The sequence below is a fragment of the Thalassophryne amazonica genome, chromosome 1, assembly GCF_902500255.1.
Source record: "Thalassophryne amazonica chromosome 1, fThaAma1.1, whole genome shotgun sequence".
NCBI lineage: Eukaryota > Metazoa > Chordata > Actinopteri > Batrachoidiformes > Batrachoididae > Thalassophryne > Thalassophryne amazonica.
In genome coordinates this window covers 124,256,805-124,269,686 of record NC_047103.1, presented here as the reverse complement: position 1 = coordinate 124,269,686, position 12,882 = coordinate 124,256,805, and the positions used below count along the sequence as shown (strand labels likewise).

General features: G+C 39.8%; 1 protein-coding gene across 1 annotated transcript in view; it reads left to right on the top strand.

Moving 5' to 3' along the window:
• Positions 1 to 12,882, top strand: part of zgc:110699 (uncharacterized protein LOC325371 homolog) — a 61,781-nt gene that overhangs the window by 16,421 nt on the left and 32,478 nt on the right. Inside the window, 3 exon segments of the mRNA XM_034174112.1 lie at positions 2,793 to 2,878; positions 11,648 to 11,704; positions 11,849 to 11,922. Coding sequence (XP_034030003.1) covers positions 2,827 to 2,878; positions 11,648 to 11,704; positions 11,849 to 11,922 — 183 coding nt within the window. The 5' untranslated portion in view covers positions 2,793 to 2,826.

The window sequence follows — 12,882 nt, the reverse complement described above, 5'->3', positions numbered from 1 at the left end:
ATGGCTTTTTGCCTTACAATATAAAGCGCCTTGGGGCGACTGTTTTGTTGTGATTTGGTGCTATATAATAAAATTTATTTGATTTATTGCAAAATATTTCTACCAACATTACAAAATAGATAATTCAACTTTAGTGGGGTTATTTCTGAATAAATTATAATGTTCTAAAAGAAAATGTTAAGTACTATATGAATCACTACTGCTGCATAATTATTTAAAAATTACTTCTTACCTCTGCCATGAAGAATATGACAGTGTGTCATTGCTGGTTTATAACAGGATTACTCAAATACCCATTAAAACCGAGTGTTGATCAGGATCCAGATCTGAATTCAGGATCACTTCATTTATTTCTGAAACATCGCAAAATGAAATATATTTCACCAAAAACCTAATATAATAGTGGTTTTATTGAATCTGTCATAGATATCTGTGACAAACAGGTGAACTTTCATGTAGGTGTAACGTGCAGGTGATGGTGTCACAGTCACCGGAAGAATTTTCTGTACATTGAATAAATCAAACAAATTAATATGCAAGTGAATATGAATAACAAGTGTGACAAAAAAAAAGTCTTGTAAAATGACTTGAAAACTAATGACTAAATTGGTCCGCCTGCCTTCACTGCACATGCGTCATTTGGGACCACTGCAGCTCATGTGAGACAGTGTCTCTACACCCAACGAGATCAAAGGGAATATGTGATTATTAACCATTAGATGACAAAGTAAAACCTCTTAAATCATTCTAAGGACAGTTTTAAGCAGAAATGAGATGATAATCACTTCATCCATCTTTATTATGAAATAATGCTGAGTTCATGTGGAAATGATTGTCGTACAAAAGCTTCAGATATCTGTTGCTGAGATATAGATGATGACTGGAGTGCAGTTTAAGCAGAAACTTGTGATAATCAGTGAACTGCGGCTGATGCACAGAAATTATGCATGCACAGTGAAGGCAGGGTGGACCAATTTTTGTTCGGTCGGCGACACCGGAATGTAAGACTATAAATTATTTCAGATGTGTCAGGGTTCTCTCCAGAAATTTTTAGTATAGCGGTGCTGTTGAAAATTATTACCCGAGGCGTTGCGAGTCATTTTGACTGGTTTAAATGCATTGAAAGCAGTAATATAGACAAAAAAAAAAAAAGAGAGAGAGACATGTTGTAATATCAAAGTTTTTTTTTTTTTTTTTTTGCATGTTTCTAAGTTAATAAAATACTTGTGTAGCTCGTGTGTTTTTATGCTTAAATGATCGTAAGTCAATAGTCGCACTCATCCAGGAGCATCTTCTCATGTCGACAAATTCAGCTCTGGGTCAGGCGAAAGCAGTCTGGCGAACTGTCCCACAAAGCCAAAATAGCAGAGATGTCGCTCCACGAGAGCGCCACGTTGAGCAGTGTGCGACATCATATGTTATTTTGTTGGTGTTGGAAAGAAAATCATTTGATTTGCGTCTCAGAAGTACGTTGACAGCTGAGTTTATTCTGCCCCTTGTGGTTGAAAGGTTGAACTGGCATTAACAGCTGGTATGTGGGGGTGAGAAAAAGAACCAAAATCAGACCTGTGAACTGATCCCACAGAGCCGCCTGCTCCATACAGTCATTTAGAATGTTCGGCTCTGCAAGGCAGGAAAGAAAAAAAACAGACAGACCGAAGAAAACAAGACAAACCGCTAAACATCAGAGTACGGAAACCCGGGAGAGGTCACTTAAAGTGATATTTTTTCACATGCAAAACATTTAGTGATGACACTTCCAGGGGCTATGTAGGAAAGAGATAAGAAGAAAAGATCTTGTCACATCTGCATCTGCCTCAGAATTTGATTATTTCTTCCCGGATGCCATAACCTCCAGCACCCTTATGGAATTTCGTGGAGTTAATTATGTCCGGGTGTCATTTTTCATTTTACTTAAGTCAGGTTATTATCATAATGTTTCTTAATTCTCTCAGCACAGAGTGAAGGTAGCAAAAATAATGTCATGGGAGTAAATGCTATAGATTGTGGGATAATAATTTCTCCTTCAAGAAAGACATAAGCTGCCATAATATAAACTCTGAGTGCCCTTGTACAGTAAATGTGCAGAGAGAGAGAGAGAGAGAGAGAGAGAGAGAGAGAGAGAGAGAGAGAGAGAGAGAGAGAGAGAGAAGAGAGAGAGAGGAGAGAGAGAGAGAGAGAGAGAGAGAGAGAGAGAGGAGAGAGAGAGAGAGAGAGAGAGAGAGAGAGAGAGAGAGAGAGAGAGAGAGAGAGAGAGAGAGAGAGAGAGAGAGAGAGAGAGAGAGAGAGGAGAGAGAAGAGAGAGAGAGAGAGAGAGAGAGAGAGAGAGAGAGGAGAGAGAGAGAGAGAGAGAGAGAGAGAGAGAGAGAGAGAGAGAGAGAGAGAGAGAGAGAGAGAGAGAGAGAGAGAGAGAGAGAGAGAGAGAGGAGAGAGAGAGATGCCTCATAGACAGAGGAGGACTGAAGTCACTTCATCTCTTGGTTGTCTGCTCAACTGCTCAAAGTTTGGAAACTGAACAGTGAGTTAATTCTTCTACTTTACTTCTTCATACCTAAAGCTCAGTATTCTATAGAAGTGATCTCGTAAAAACAGGACACAGGATACAGTAATTATTACATATAATAATATTGCATTCTGAACAATGTCATTTAGTATTCTGGACACTTTTGGTATTTTCTTTCTGTACACAAATGGTGTAAAATTTGCCTTGACAAAATAATTACATTATTCCAAATGTGTACTTTTGTGCAGTGGATTAAAGTTGACCCTGTTTTCTGTTGTCTTCTCTGAAGTTTTCATTCAGGGTTTGTAGGACTCAACAGGAACATGGTTCTAGTAAAACTCTTGGTTGTGGGAGTGCAGAACACAGGAAAAACAGGTAGATAACAACACAAAAACACAACATCCAGAAGAGACAGAACAAATGGCTGCATATGCAACAGTGGGCACATTCTCACTTGAACTCGAGGAAAGCAGTGTAGAAGGGTAGGATTAAGGATTCTGTTGTGTTTTTTCAAAGCTTTAATAAATATGTTAACTTCCCTAAAGCAGATTTGTGGAGCTGACCCATTAATACGAGTACTCAAGTGTCCACTGTCACCACCACATTTGAGACTAAACACCAGGGGGCCTCATGTACAAAGTGTGCTTATGCACAAAAACCTGCCATACATCTGTCTTCACTCCATCGTTCAGATGTATCAAAAGTGAAATGACCGTGGAAATGTGCAGTGCATCATGCAAAATTCCTGGCTGGTGTACACACGTTTCTACACCTATTGCTCCACTGTGGACACGTAGAGGTGATGCTGGGAACCGTTATAGTGTGAAAACATGAAGTCATCAGTGATGTGCACATCAGACACACACTTATGGACATTTAACACTCACATGTTTCCAGTTAAATGGGTGGATCTAAAAGCATGCGCAAAGTGATGTGTAAAATGGCACTAACAGTGGCTGCATTAGAGGATTTTACAAATGGTGCAATCCAACGTGAGCGTGTATTCAGGGAATGCAAGGATTTAGTTGCAAATGACAATAATTGGCTCATAAACAGATTTTTATTATCAAGGCCACTGTTACTGGAGTTGGGGCGCAGAACTCCGACAGCCCCAGAGCACAATAAAAAAATGAGCCAGGAGGTTGCCTGTGCCCACACAGGCACTGACCATGCTGCACTTCCTGGAAATGGGCATTTCAGCGTGAGCTGGCCGATCAGTCAGGAGTGTGCCAGTCAACCTTGAGCCGAGCCAGCTGTGTGGAACGCAATCATCCGAAAGTCATCTAGATACATCCCATTCCAAATCACCATTTGCAGCGAGAGCTGGTTCCATGTAATCTGAGCTATTGACTGTACACATGTTCACATCGTATGTGATGTGCAAATGTGCATCAGGCTGGTGTTTGGCATGGTGACAGCTGCTCAATCAAACAACTTTGTTAATTCCACAAGGGGCAATTAAGTAGCTGCTTGTGTGTAAATAGTGTATTGGTGTAATTTATTTGTCTGTAAACCAGTGTGGCTACATTTGGGCATGTGCACTTTCAAATATGTTTTTATTATGATTATTAATGTATTTTTTTATTTTTGCTTGATGGTGAGCTGCAGAGCTTCTTAACAGGCTTCCTGTGTTTGGTATTTGTCAATACATGCGTGTGTAAATTGTGAATGTCACACTGTTAGCGAAGGTGCGTCTCAGCTTTTTAACGTCAGTGTGTGTGTGCTGTTCTGCATGCTGGCCTCATACACACACACTCCGTAGCTCCCACAAACATTTTTCCAGTTTCATGATTAATCCGTTTAACAGTGCACTGAATAAACTGTTCCTGTATGTCTCCACATAATTTCCAGTCATCTATAGCTTAATTTTTTTTCTGTGTTCATGTTGTCTGATGTGACGTCATGGGGAATCCCTGCTCAAAGGGCTTATTTACGTAAAACTGCATATTTAAATGGGGTGTAGCCAGGAGGTTGAAAAGAAAGATTGAAAAGAAATTCCTACTAGCTTGGCTAGTGGGGAAATTCCCTGTTGGCTGACCTGGTAGAAACTTGGTCTCAAGTATGAGCGATGTGGTATGTCATGCAGTCACATTTTCTTCAGTAGATAGGCTAGCAAAGTACATCCAGACAAATGTATTTATTAACAGATCAGTTATTTAAGGCATGGAAAAAGGTGCTGGATTGTATCGGTATCAGCTGATACTAAAGGTTGCGATAAAACGATATCCCATCCCTAGTTCTTACACTCCTTCACTGAGCACATTTAAACACATCAGCACATTAGGAGAAATCTGATGTGATGAACAAAAGTGACACTATTGACTATTTCAACTGGGGCAAGAGGATTTAGGGCAGTTGTTTGAGGTACTACTTATATTAAATTACTATTTCTGAAACACATATTTGATTTACTGCATTGCAGGTGGTTAATGTTAGGAAAAGAAAAAAAAAACCCGAATTGAATTTATTTATTTATCCGGCACACAGCTGAGCAACAACAAAGGCAATAACAAAACATAAAAGAAACAACGTGCAAAAAACCTGTGTGGCCGAAAGGGTGAAGGCAGAAGCAAAGCTTATAAGCACCCTCCCCTTATACCATTAAAAATAAAGAATGTATATACACATATACATATATACATACATATATATACACACACACACACACCTACACATATGGTCATAATAGCTGTATAAGAAAAGAGGAAAAAAAAAAGAAAAAAAAGTGCATAAACAATTTAACTTAAGTCAGCTGTTTATTTTCCTGCCATGGAGGAAATAGAGACATTTCCTCAGAATATTACAGTCACATACATAAATATTTGGACATTGACAATCTGTTCCGTAAAGAATGTTGCATTTGTGGCTCTATATGTGTGTGTCTGTGTGTGTGTCTGATGTCCACAGCAAAGGTGGCTCTCTCGGCGTAGTGGTAGCTGTCACTTCACTTGACAGAAAAACTGGAGCACATGCTTCTTAGATGATCAGCCAGGCCGATTAACCACACAACAAGCAATATTATTACAAATATTTGTCATAAAATATACAAAGGAGCCATTTGGTCATTTTAACGTTAGCTGATTTACGCTATGCTGTGCTAGTGACTAATAAAAGATGAAGTCATTTTCAAGACACGTGAAAAATAAATCATCATGAATCACTGCTTTAAGGTGCTCACCTTGGTCATATTGTCAGCCACAGTCTGAAATAAACTTATGTAGAAAGTGAGTCGTACGAAAGGAAAAGAGACGATTTCTACAGTATAACATGCATGGCGTGTCACTTTCTCCACACAAAAGTATACTGTAAACATTTCCATGTGCACAAACCTATAAAGGGCTCGGCCCGGCTTTTGGGCTTGACAGTGAACACAAGGGGTCGGGCTGGTTGATTACATGAACAGCAGGTGCAGGCAGTTATGCGCTTGGCACAATGCAGTGAGTGATCAGAGCCCACATACACATTATCATTGGAAACAAATCAATACAACATCACCCGGCACGGGACCTGCAGGGTAAACAGATGTGTGCTTTGGCTCATTAACATATCAGGTGGAGAGCACAGTGTAAAGCCCCTTTCACACTGGGTCTGCTTCAACTTGCTTCCTGTGGCATCATGATGACGCAGGAATGTCTGCGTCAGGTGCACGCAGCAGGGAGGAGAGAGGAGGTGAGGACGCAGCCTGCACATTCTCTGCATAGAGGAATCAGAGTGCACAGTTTGGCTGCAGCCAGACTGTGCACTCTGACTTCTCTCCTAGTTTATATTGTTCTTCTGCTGAGCTGCAGGTCTGCGCTCTGAGTTCTGTTATAGCTTATTTTTTCCTTTGACCACGAGCTGCGTGCGTGCATGAACGAACCGTCCGTGAGTAAATGTGGAGATGTCTGGATGTGGACATGTCCCGTCTCTGGCAATCAGTCTGTGAGCAGGACTTATGTCCTTTTTGACCTTTTTTAAACAAAGTGATGAGAGAGTTGAGGGAAGAACAAGGAACTAACTGCCTGCAGCCAGACAGTTTTTTTTTCTTTTAATTGTTCACATGTGCGCATGTGAACGAATTATCCGTGAGTGGACTGGAGATGTCCAGACTTTTTATTGGATGTGGACATGTATTGTCTCTGGCAATCAGTCTGTGAGCAGGACTTTTATGGACTTTATTTAAACACGTTTGTGAGAGAAGAGCGAGGAGCTGCAGCAGCTGCAATCAGTATTTTTTTTTCTGTGCTCTTTTTGACCGTGTAGTTTGACTGCATTGTGTACACGGTATATTTATACTGTGGGAACAATGGAACACAGCAGTAATCATAAATTGGCGTCAGGTAATGTTGTATTGTGAGGGTGTGGCTCCCCGTCACGTTGCGTACTGTCGCGTTGCGTACTGTCGCGTTGCTCTGACTTGCACTGACACCACTTAATTTTTTCGTCGAGCACAGGACACAAAAAAATTAAACATGTTTAATTTTTGCATCGAGCACAGGACGCAAAAAATTAAATATGTTTAATTTTTGGCGTCTGATTTGCTTCGTCCTTTGCATCCCTCGCACTGTTGTGGCGTTGAGCTGCATCATCTGTGCACTGAGTTGCTTCCACGTGGTGTCGTCATGACGACGCCCAACGCAACTCGAAGCAGCCCCGGTGTGAAAGGGGCTTAATTTTGAGTGGCAGACATTTACGTATGAACAGGTTTAATATATGCAGGTTTTGGTTCATCAACATGTGTAAGGCAGGAAACACAGGCAATTTTAAGTGGTTGGCATTTACATGTGAACAGGTTGTAACCTAGAGTGTGCCACCGGTGGCGGTCTGACTTGATGAATTATGTCTGAATAACACCTTGTGCAAGCACGTGCATGTGCACCTAACACTTAAAAGACTGACTGAACATCCGGATGACATTTGAGTCGGCGCAAACTCACATTGGGTGCCACACTGTTTATAACGTGTGCTGTTGTCGATCTGCAAGCTGAAGATTCAATGAGCTGCACTGTTATGATCTGTGCAAACAAAATACACTTGTAAACTAAATGAGACTGCCGTGCACGTTTGATCTGTGTGACTCATGTTTAAGGTGAATTAGTCTGTAATTATGCTTTTAGAACATGCACCGTGGCTCTGTCATGAACTCAGCAGCAGTGCTGACTGGCTGCTGGCACCGTGCATGTGAAACAAAGTGAGAGAAAATGTGCATTATTTAGGAAATTGGGTTTAATAGATCCGACACGATAAGTCAATAAAACACCTTTATCGGGCCAATTCTGATCAGGACATCCTGTGATTTAATCACATCAGTCCACAGCAAGAACACTTTAGAATTTCGGACAAACAACTGACACAACATTAACAGACACCAGACCAAACACATTGAAGTCCTAGTATTACCACGTCCAAGACATGAACCCAGTGAACACATAATCTGGCCAAAACTCTCCTCCTCGGCACTGCAGTAGTGGCCCATAAATTTGAACATTCAGGTTATACATTCCCTTTAGAGCAGAAAGTGTCTCCATGACAAATCCAGTTGTTGCCACCTTTTGCAATAAGTGTGATAGTTTTAGCACAATCAGAATCGCCTTTATTGTCATTGTAATTTGAATTACAAGATTTGAGTGCAACTCCAAAAAGCTGCTTTTCGCAGTGCGAGTAATTTTTAGCCAATATAAAAGATAGTGAAATTTAATAGTAAATTATTCAGAGTATGTGTACAACTAATATAAACATAAGGCAAAATAAAATAAAATAAAAACAAGTAAAATGTAAAATGAGAATTATATACAACTGTGGAATCATATTGCATGGGAAAATTGCACATGGTTTACAGATATTGCAACAAGAAACTTGAAAGGTGCGGATTAGAGCGACTTGTTATTGTTCAGCGCAGTGATCGCTCTGGGGAGAAAGCTGTCCCTGAGTCTGTTTGTCCTAGTTTTAATTGACCTAAACCGTCGGCCGGAGGGTAGTAGGTCAAACAGGTGGTTGCTGGGGTGTCTTTGCACTCCCAGGAACCTGATGGAGCTGACCCTTTCCACACAGTCCCCCTCCACACAAGTCTGATAGTTTTAGCACAATCATACAAACGTTTTAAAACATGACTTTATATAAATCTTGACTAATGACTGAACCTTGAGTGTAAAACTTGGTTTCCTTTTCAAGATTAAACTGACAGAGTTAAGCAATTTTATTAATTATTTTACCTTCTGCATTTGATGTACAGTTGCACACAACTTTTTTTTTTTAGATGAGGTTACGTAATTAAACCATATTTAAAAGGCAAGTATTTATTGATTGGCTGTAATTACTTGGCATAGAAAAAAGTTAAGCACGCTGCTGGAATCAACACGTCAACATGGTCAATTTAGGAGAGATGGCAGAGAAGTTATTTACCAAATTGTCATAAAATCTTGGAAAGTGAGAGGATGCCTGAGGAGTGAAGAAAGAGTGTTGTACCAATTTTTAAAAATAAGGGTGATGTGCAGAGCTGTAGTAATTACAGAAGCATAAATCTGATCAGCCACTGCATAAAGTTATGGGAAAGAGTAGAAGCTGGGCTGAGAAAAAGTGAAGACCTGCGAACAGCAGTATGGTTTCAAAGAGCACTGCAGATGGGAACATTTGTTTTAAGAGTCCTGATGGAAAAGTATAGAAAAGGCCAGAAGGAGGTGCATTGTTTGTGGAATTAGGTGGAGGTGGGATTACCTCAAGGATCAGCTCTGAGCCCTTTCTTGGAGCGATGATGGTCACGCTGACAAATGAAATCAGGCAAAAGTATACACTGACTATCACATTGCACATGATATTGACATGAGATCATAGCTACTTCTGTCTGTGGACAGAATAGCTCATATGTTTATGGGTGATTCTTAGACTACGGGCACTTATGTCCTTTGATCATATTGTATGAAAAACAGAAAAAAAGGGGAAATTTCACACTTTTATAGTTATCTTTACAATGAAAGTGTGTTACGAAATTTGTTCTAGTAGTCTATGATGACTTTTTCACCTTTTTTCAGCATCATTATATGCAAATATTGCCATTTTGTGCTTGTCCCACACCCAGACTTTTGATCTTCAATGGTAAAAATGAATGGTAAAGAAACGTTTTTTCTAATGTTTTAAAATATCTCTGAATAAAATATCAGTAAAATAATCAAAACATAATTGGGGTATTCAATGTCATACAACTGTTGTGATTTTTTTTAAACAAAATGTAGTTGTCCCACACTATTGCTGTAATTTCCACCACAACACTGTAATGTCCCTTTAAACAGTTTGTATGAGAGATTGTTTGGGTAGTTTCTATGGAGATAAACAGTGACATCAGAGCACATGTATATAGCGCCAAATCACAACAAACAGTTGCCCCAAGGTGCTTTATATTGTAAGGCAATGGTGTGGTGGAAATTACATTTACAAGGCCAATAGTGCCCGTAGTTAAAGAATCACCCTTATACTCACACTATCAGTACCCCTTGAGTCATTGGGCTGGTTACATTTTATCAGTTCTCTGCATAAATTAGAATGAACAAAAATTTCATTGGCATATTAACTTATAAACCTTCCATACGTAAATCATAGATACCCACTGAGAAGTTGATGAACTGATAACACATTGGAGTTGTTTAGTGAATAGTCTTCAGTGTGTTGGGGTCCTCAGCACTGACGCACATGTGCACTAGATCATGCTCAGAGAAATGCGCCACATGGCCAGAAAGTCATAGCTGACATTCCCTCACAATGCAAGTTGTACACCTAATCTGAGTCTCCCTAAGTGTCTTTCTGTGTAACATGACGTTATTCCAGTGATACCTAAGGATTCTAAAAAGTGACCAAGTTCCAAAGCCATCTAGCCTTAGGTCATTGGATAGCATCCATGTCTCACAGCCATACAGTATGGCAGAGAGTACGACAACCCTCAAGACTTAGATTTCATTCTCCATCAAAGTACCCCCTGTCCAAGGATCTCTTGATTCTGTAAACTCTTCCTCTGTGTCTTTCGATCTCAAGGGCCAGATAAATAGAATGACAAATCAAATCAAGTAATGAGACATAATGCCAACAGGCACATCCTACATTAATCAAAATTCTCAGCTCCTTATAACCTGTTGGAATTTTGGTAATTCAAGTGCCTCTTGTTAAATCATGTACATTGCCCATTAGGGCAAGGGACACAACTGTCAGTCGATTTTTGGCCCATCTTTTTGGCCAGTCCATCTTATTTTCGCTAAAACTTAACATTTCAAAAAAAATCGAGATGTTGCCACACATTAGAGCAGCTTTGTTGCCATCTAGCAGATAAAACCCAAAATACAGTTTTAAAAAAGCCATTTATAAATGTCAGAAATGCATGGTTTATTTTATTTATTTATTTTATTTTTTGGCACACCAAGCTTGACCTCTGAGTACTAATCTGCAAAAACTTCGATTTTGTGACTTTTACGGTATGAAAGTGTGCTGGAAGGATGTACGGAAGGATGGAATTTCTCCTGACAAGTACAACATAGAGTTAGACAATCTGTCCGAATGGCTACCTCGAAAAGGACATGGTCACTGGTAGTGGGTAGCTGGTAAAGGGTTGATAGGGCAAGGGATATGGAATGGCCCATCCTCATCAACAGGTGAAATGAACTCAGAGACAATTCTGTTCTTCATACCAGTACAAACAAGTGATGTGTTTCTTACAGTTTGCACAGATTTTTTTTAATGTTGCATATTATGTCCATACACAGCATTCTAATGTTTTAATATATTTTCTTGGTCTCTTCTGCAAGTCGTGGACACAACTTGAAATGGACAGATATGATATTCATGCACAGCAAACAGTTATTTCCCAGCCTCAAGACTAAATAACTAATGAATTTGTCCTGCATAAAGCAAGCACAGTGAACCATCAGCCAGACTCAGAAGTCAAACAAACATGAACCCATCCAGACATCTTCCACCCAAACACACAGAACACTCTTGTTTAAATAACATTTATGGCCAAAGAGGTTATGACTGAGGTGTAAAACATGAACATGATGCAGCTCTGATTACAGATCATGGTGTAGGTCAAACGTCTTTTTTGTGATTGAATGAGAAAAATATATTGTTTTGTGCTACATTTTGGCAGTTGAGTTTCTAGTGGTCACGTCTGTTTTGTGTCTCCAGCTCTGTGTGTTCGTTTCATAACCAAGCGCTTCATTGGTGAATACGACCATAAAAAGGGTAAGGCAGAAGTAAATCCATGTTACCGTAAATACCACTGACATGGAAAAAAAAAAAGAAAAGAACTGAAAGCAGGAATGCTTACTTATATAACTGCAGCTCTCAGTGCTCTAATGACGTCATTAAGGTTGTGTTTCCCTGCAGAGCTGACCTACAGATGCACCCGGGTGGTGGATCAGGAAGCTGTTGAAGTGGAAATTTTGGACATAGCTTGTAAGGTAAATTCTTCATTCTCTTTATAGTCTTGTGGTGTGAAAGCAGACAAACAATGTCTTTGAAAGATGGATAATACTCAGACTGTTTCATTAAAGCTACAGTGCGTATGATTTAGGGGTGTTCATTTGCATAAATGGAATATAGCATTCATAACACCTGTTCATTAGAATGAAAGAATGAATAAATGATTTCTTCGGCACACAAATTCAGCATGCAAAACTCCCGATCAAAAAAAAAAAACGTTTTATGTAGGCAGGGTGTAGGCAGAAGCAAAAACTTATATACACCCACCCCTTTTACCACACACACACACACACACACATACATACACATATATCTCAACCTGGTCTCATGGCAAGTCGTGATTCAGCAGCTTGAAATATACATTAATATATTGGTTTGTGATTTTGTGATGAAACAGCAGCACGAATTCATTCTAATTCATTCCGTGATGGCTGCATGAAATTAAAAGTGAAGTGGGGAGGCGGGGGTCGGGGGTGGTTATGGTTAGGGTTGGGGGTAGGAGTAGGGTTAGTAATAGTGAGTTAAAAAAAAAAACCCATCATGAAAATTATGATAATTTCGTGGCGGGAGCACAAAAAAGAGAGACTGGGCTCATATATACGAGGTCTGTCAATAAAGTAACGGTCCTTTTTATTTTTTTCAAAAACTATATGGATTTCATTCATATGTTTTTACGTCAGACATGCTTGAACCCTCGTGCGCATGCGTGAGTTTTTCCACGCCTGTCAGTGACGTCATTCGCCTGTGAGCACGCCTTGGGAAGGAGTGGTCCCGCCCCCTCGTCGGATTTTCATTGTCTGGAAATGGCGGAATGAAAAGGACTTTTTTTCCATCAGAATTTTTTCAGAAGCTGTTAGAGACTGGCACCTGGAAACCATTCGAAAAATTTATCTGGCTTTCGGTGAAAATTTTACGGGCTTCACAGAGAATAAGGTCTG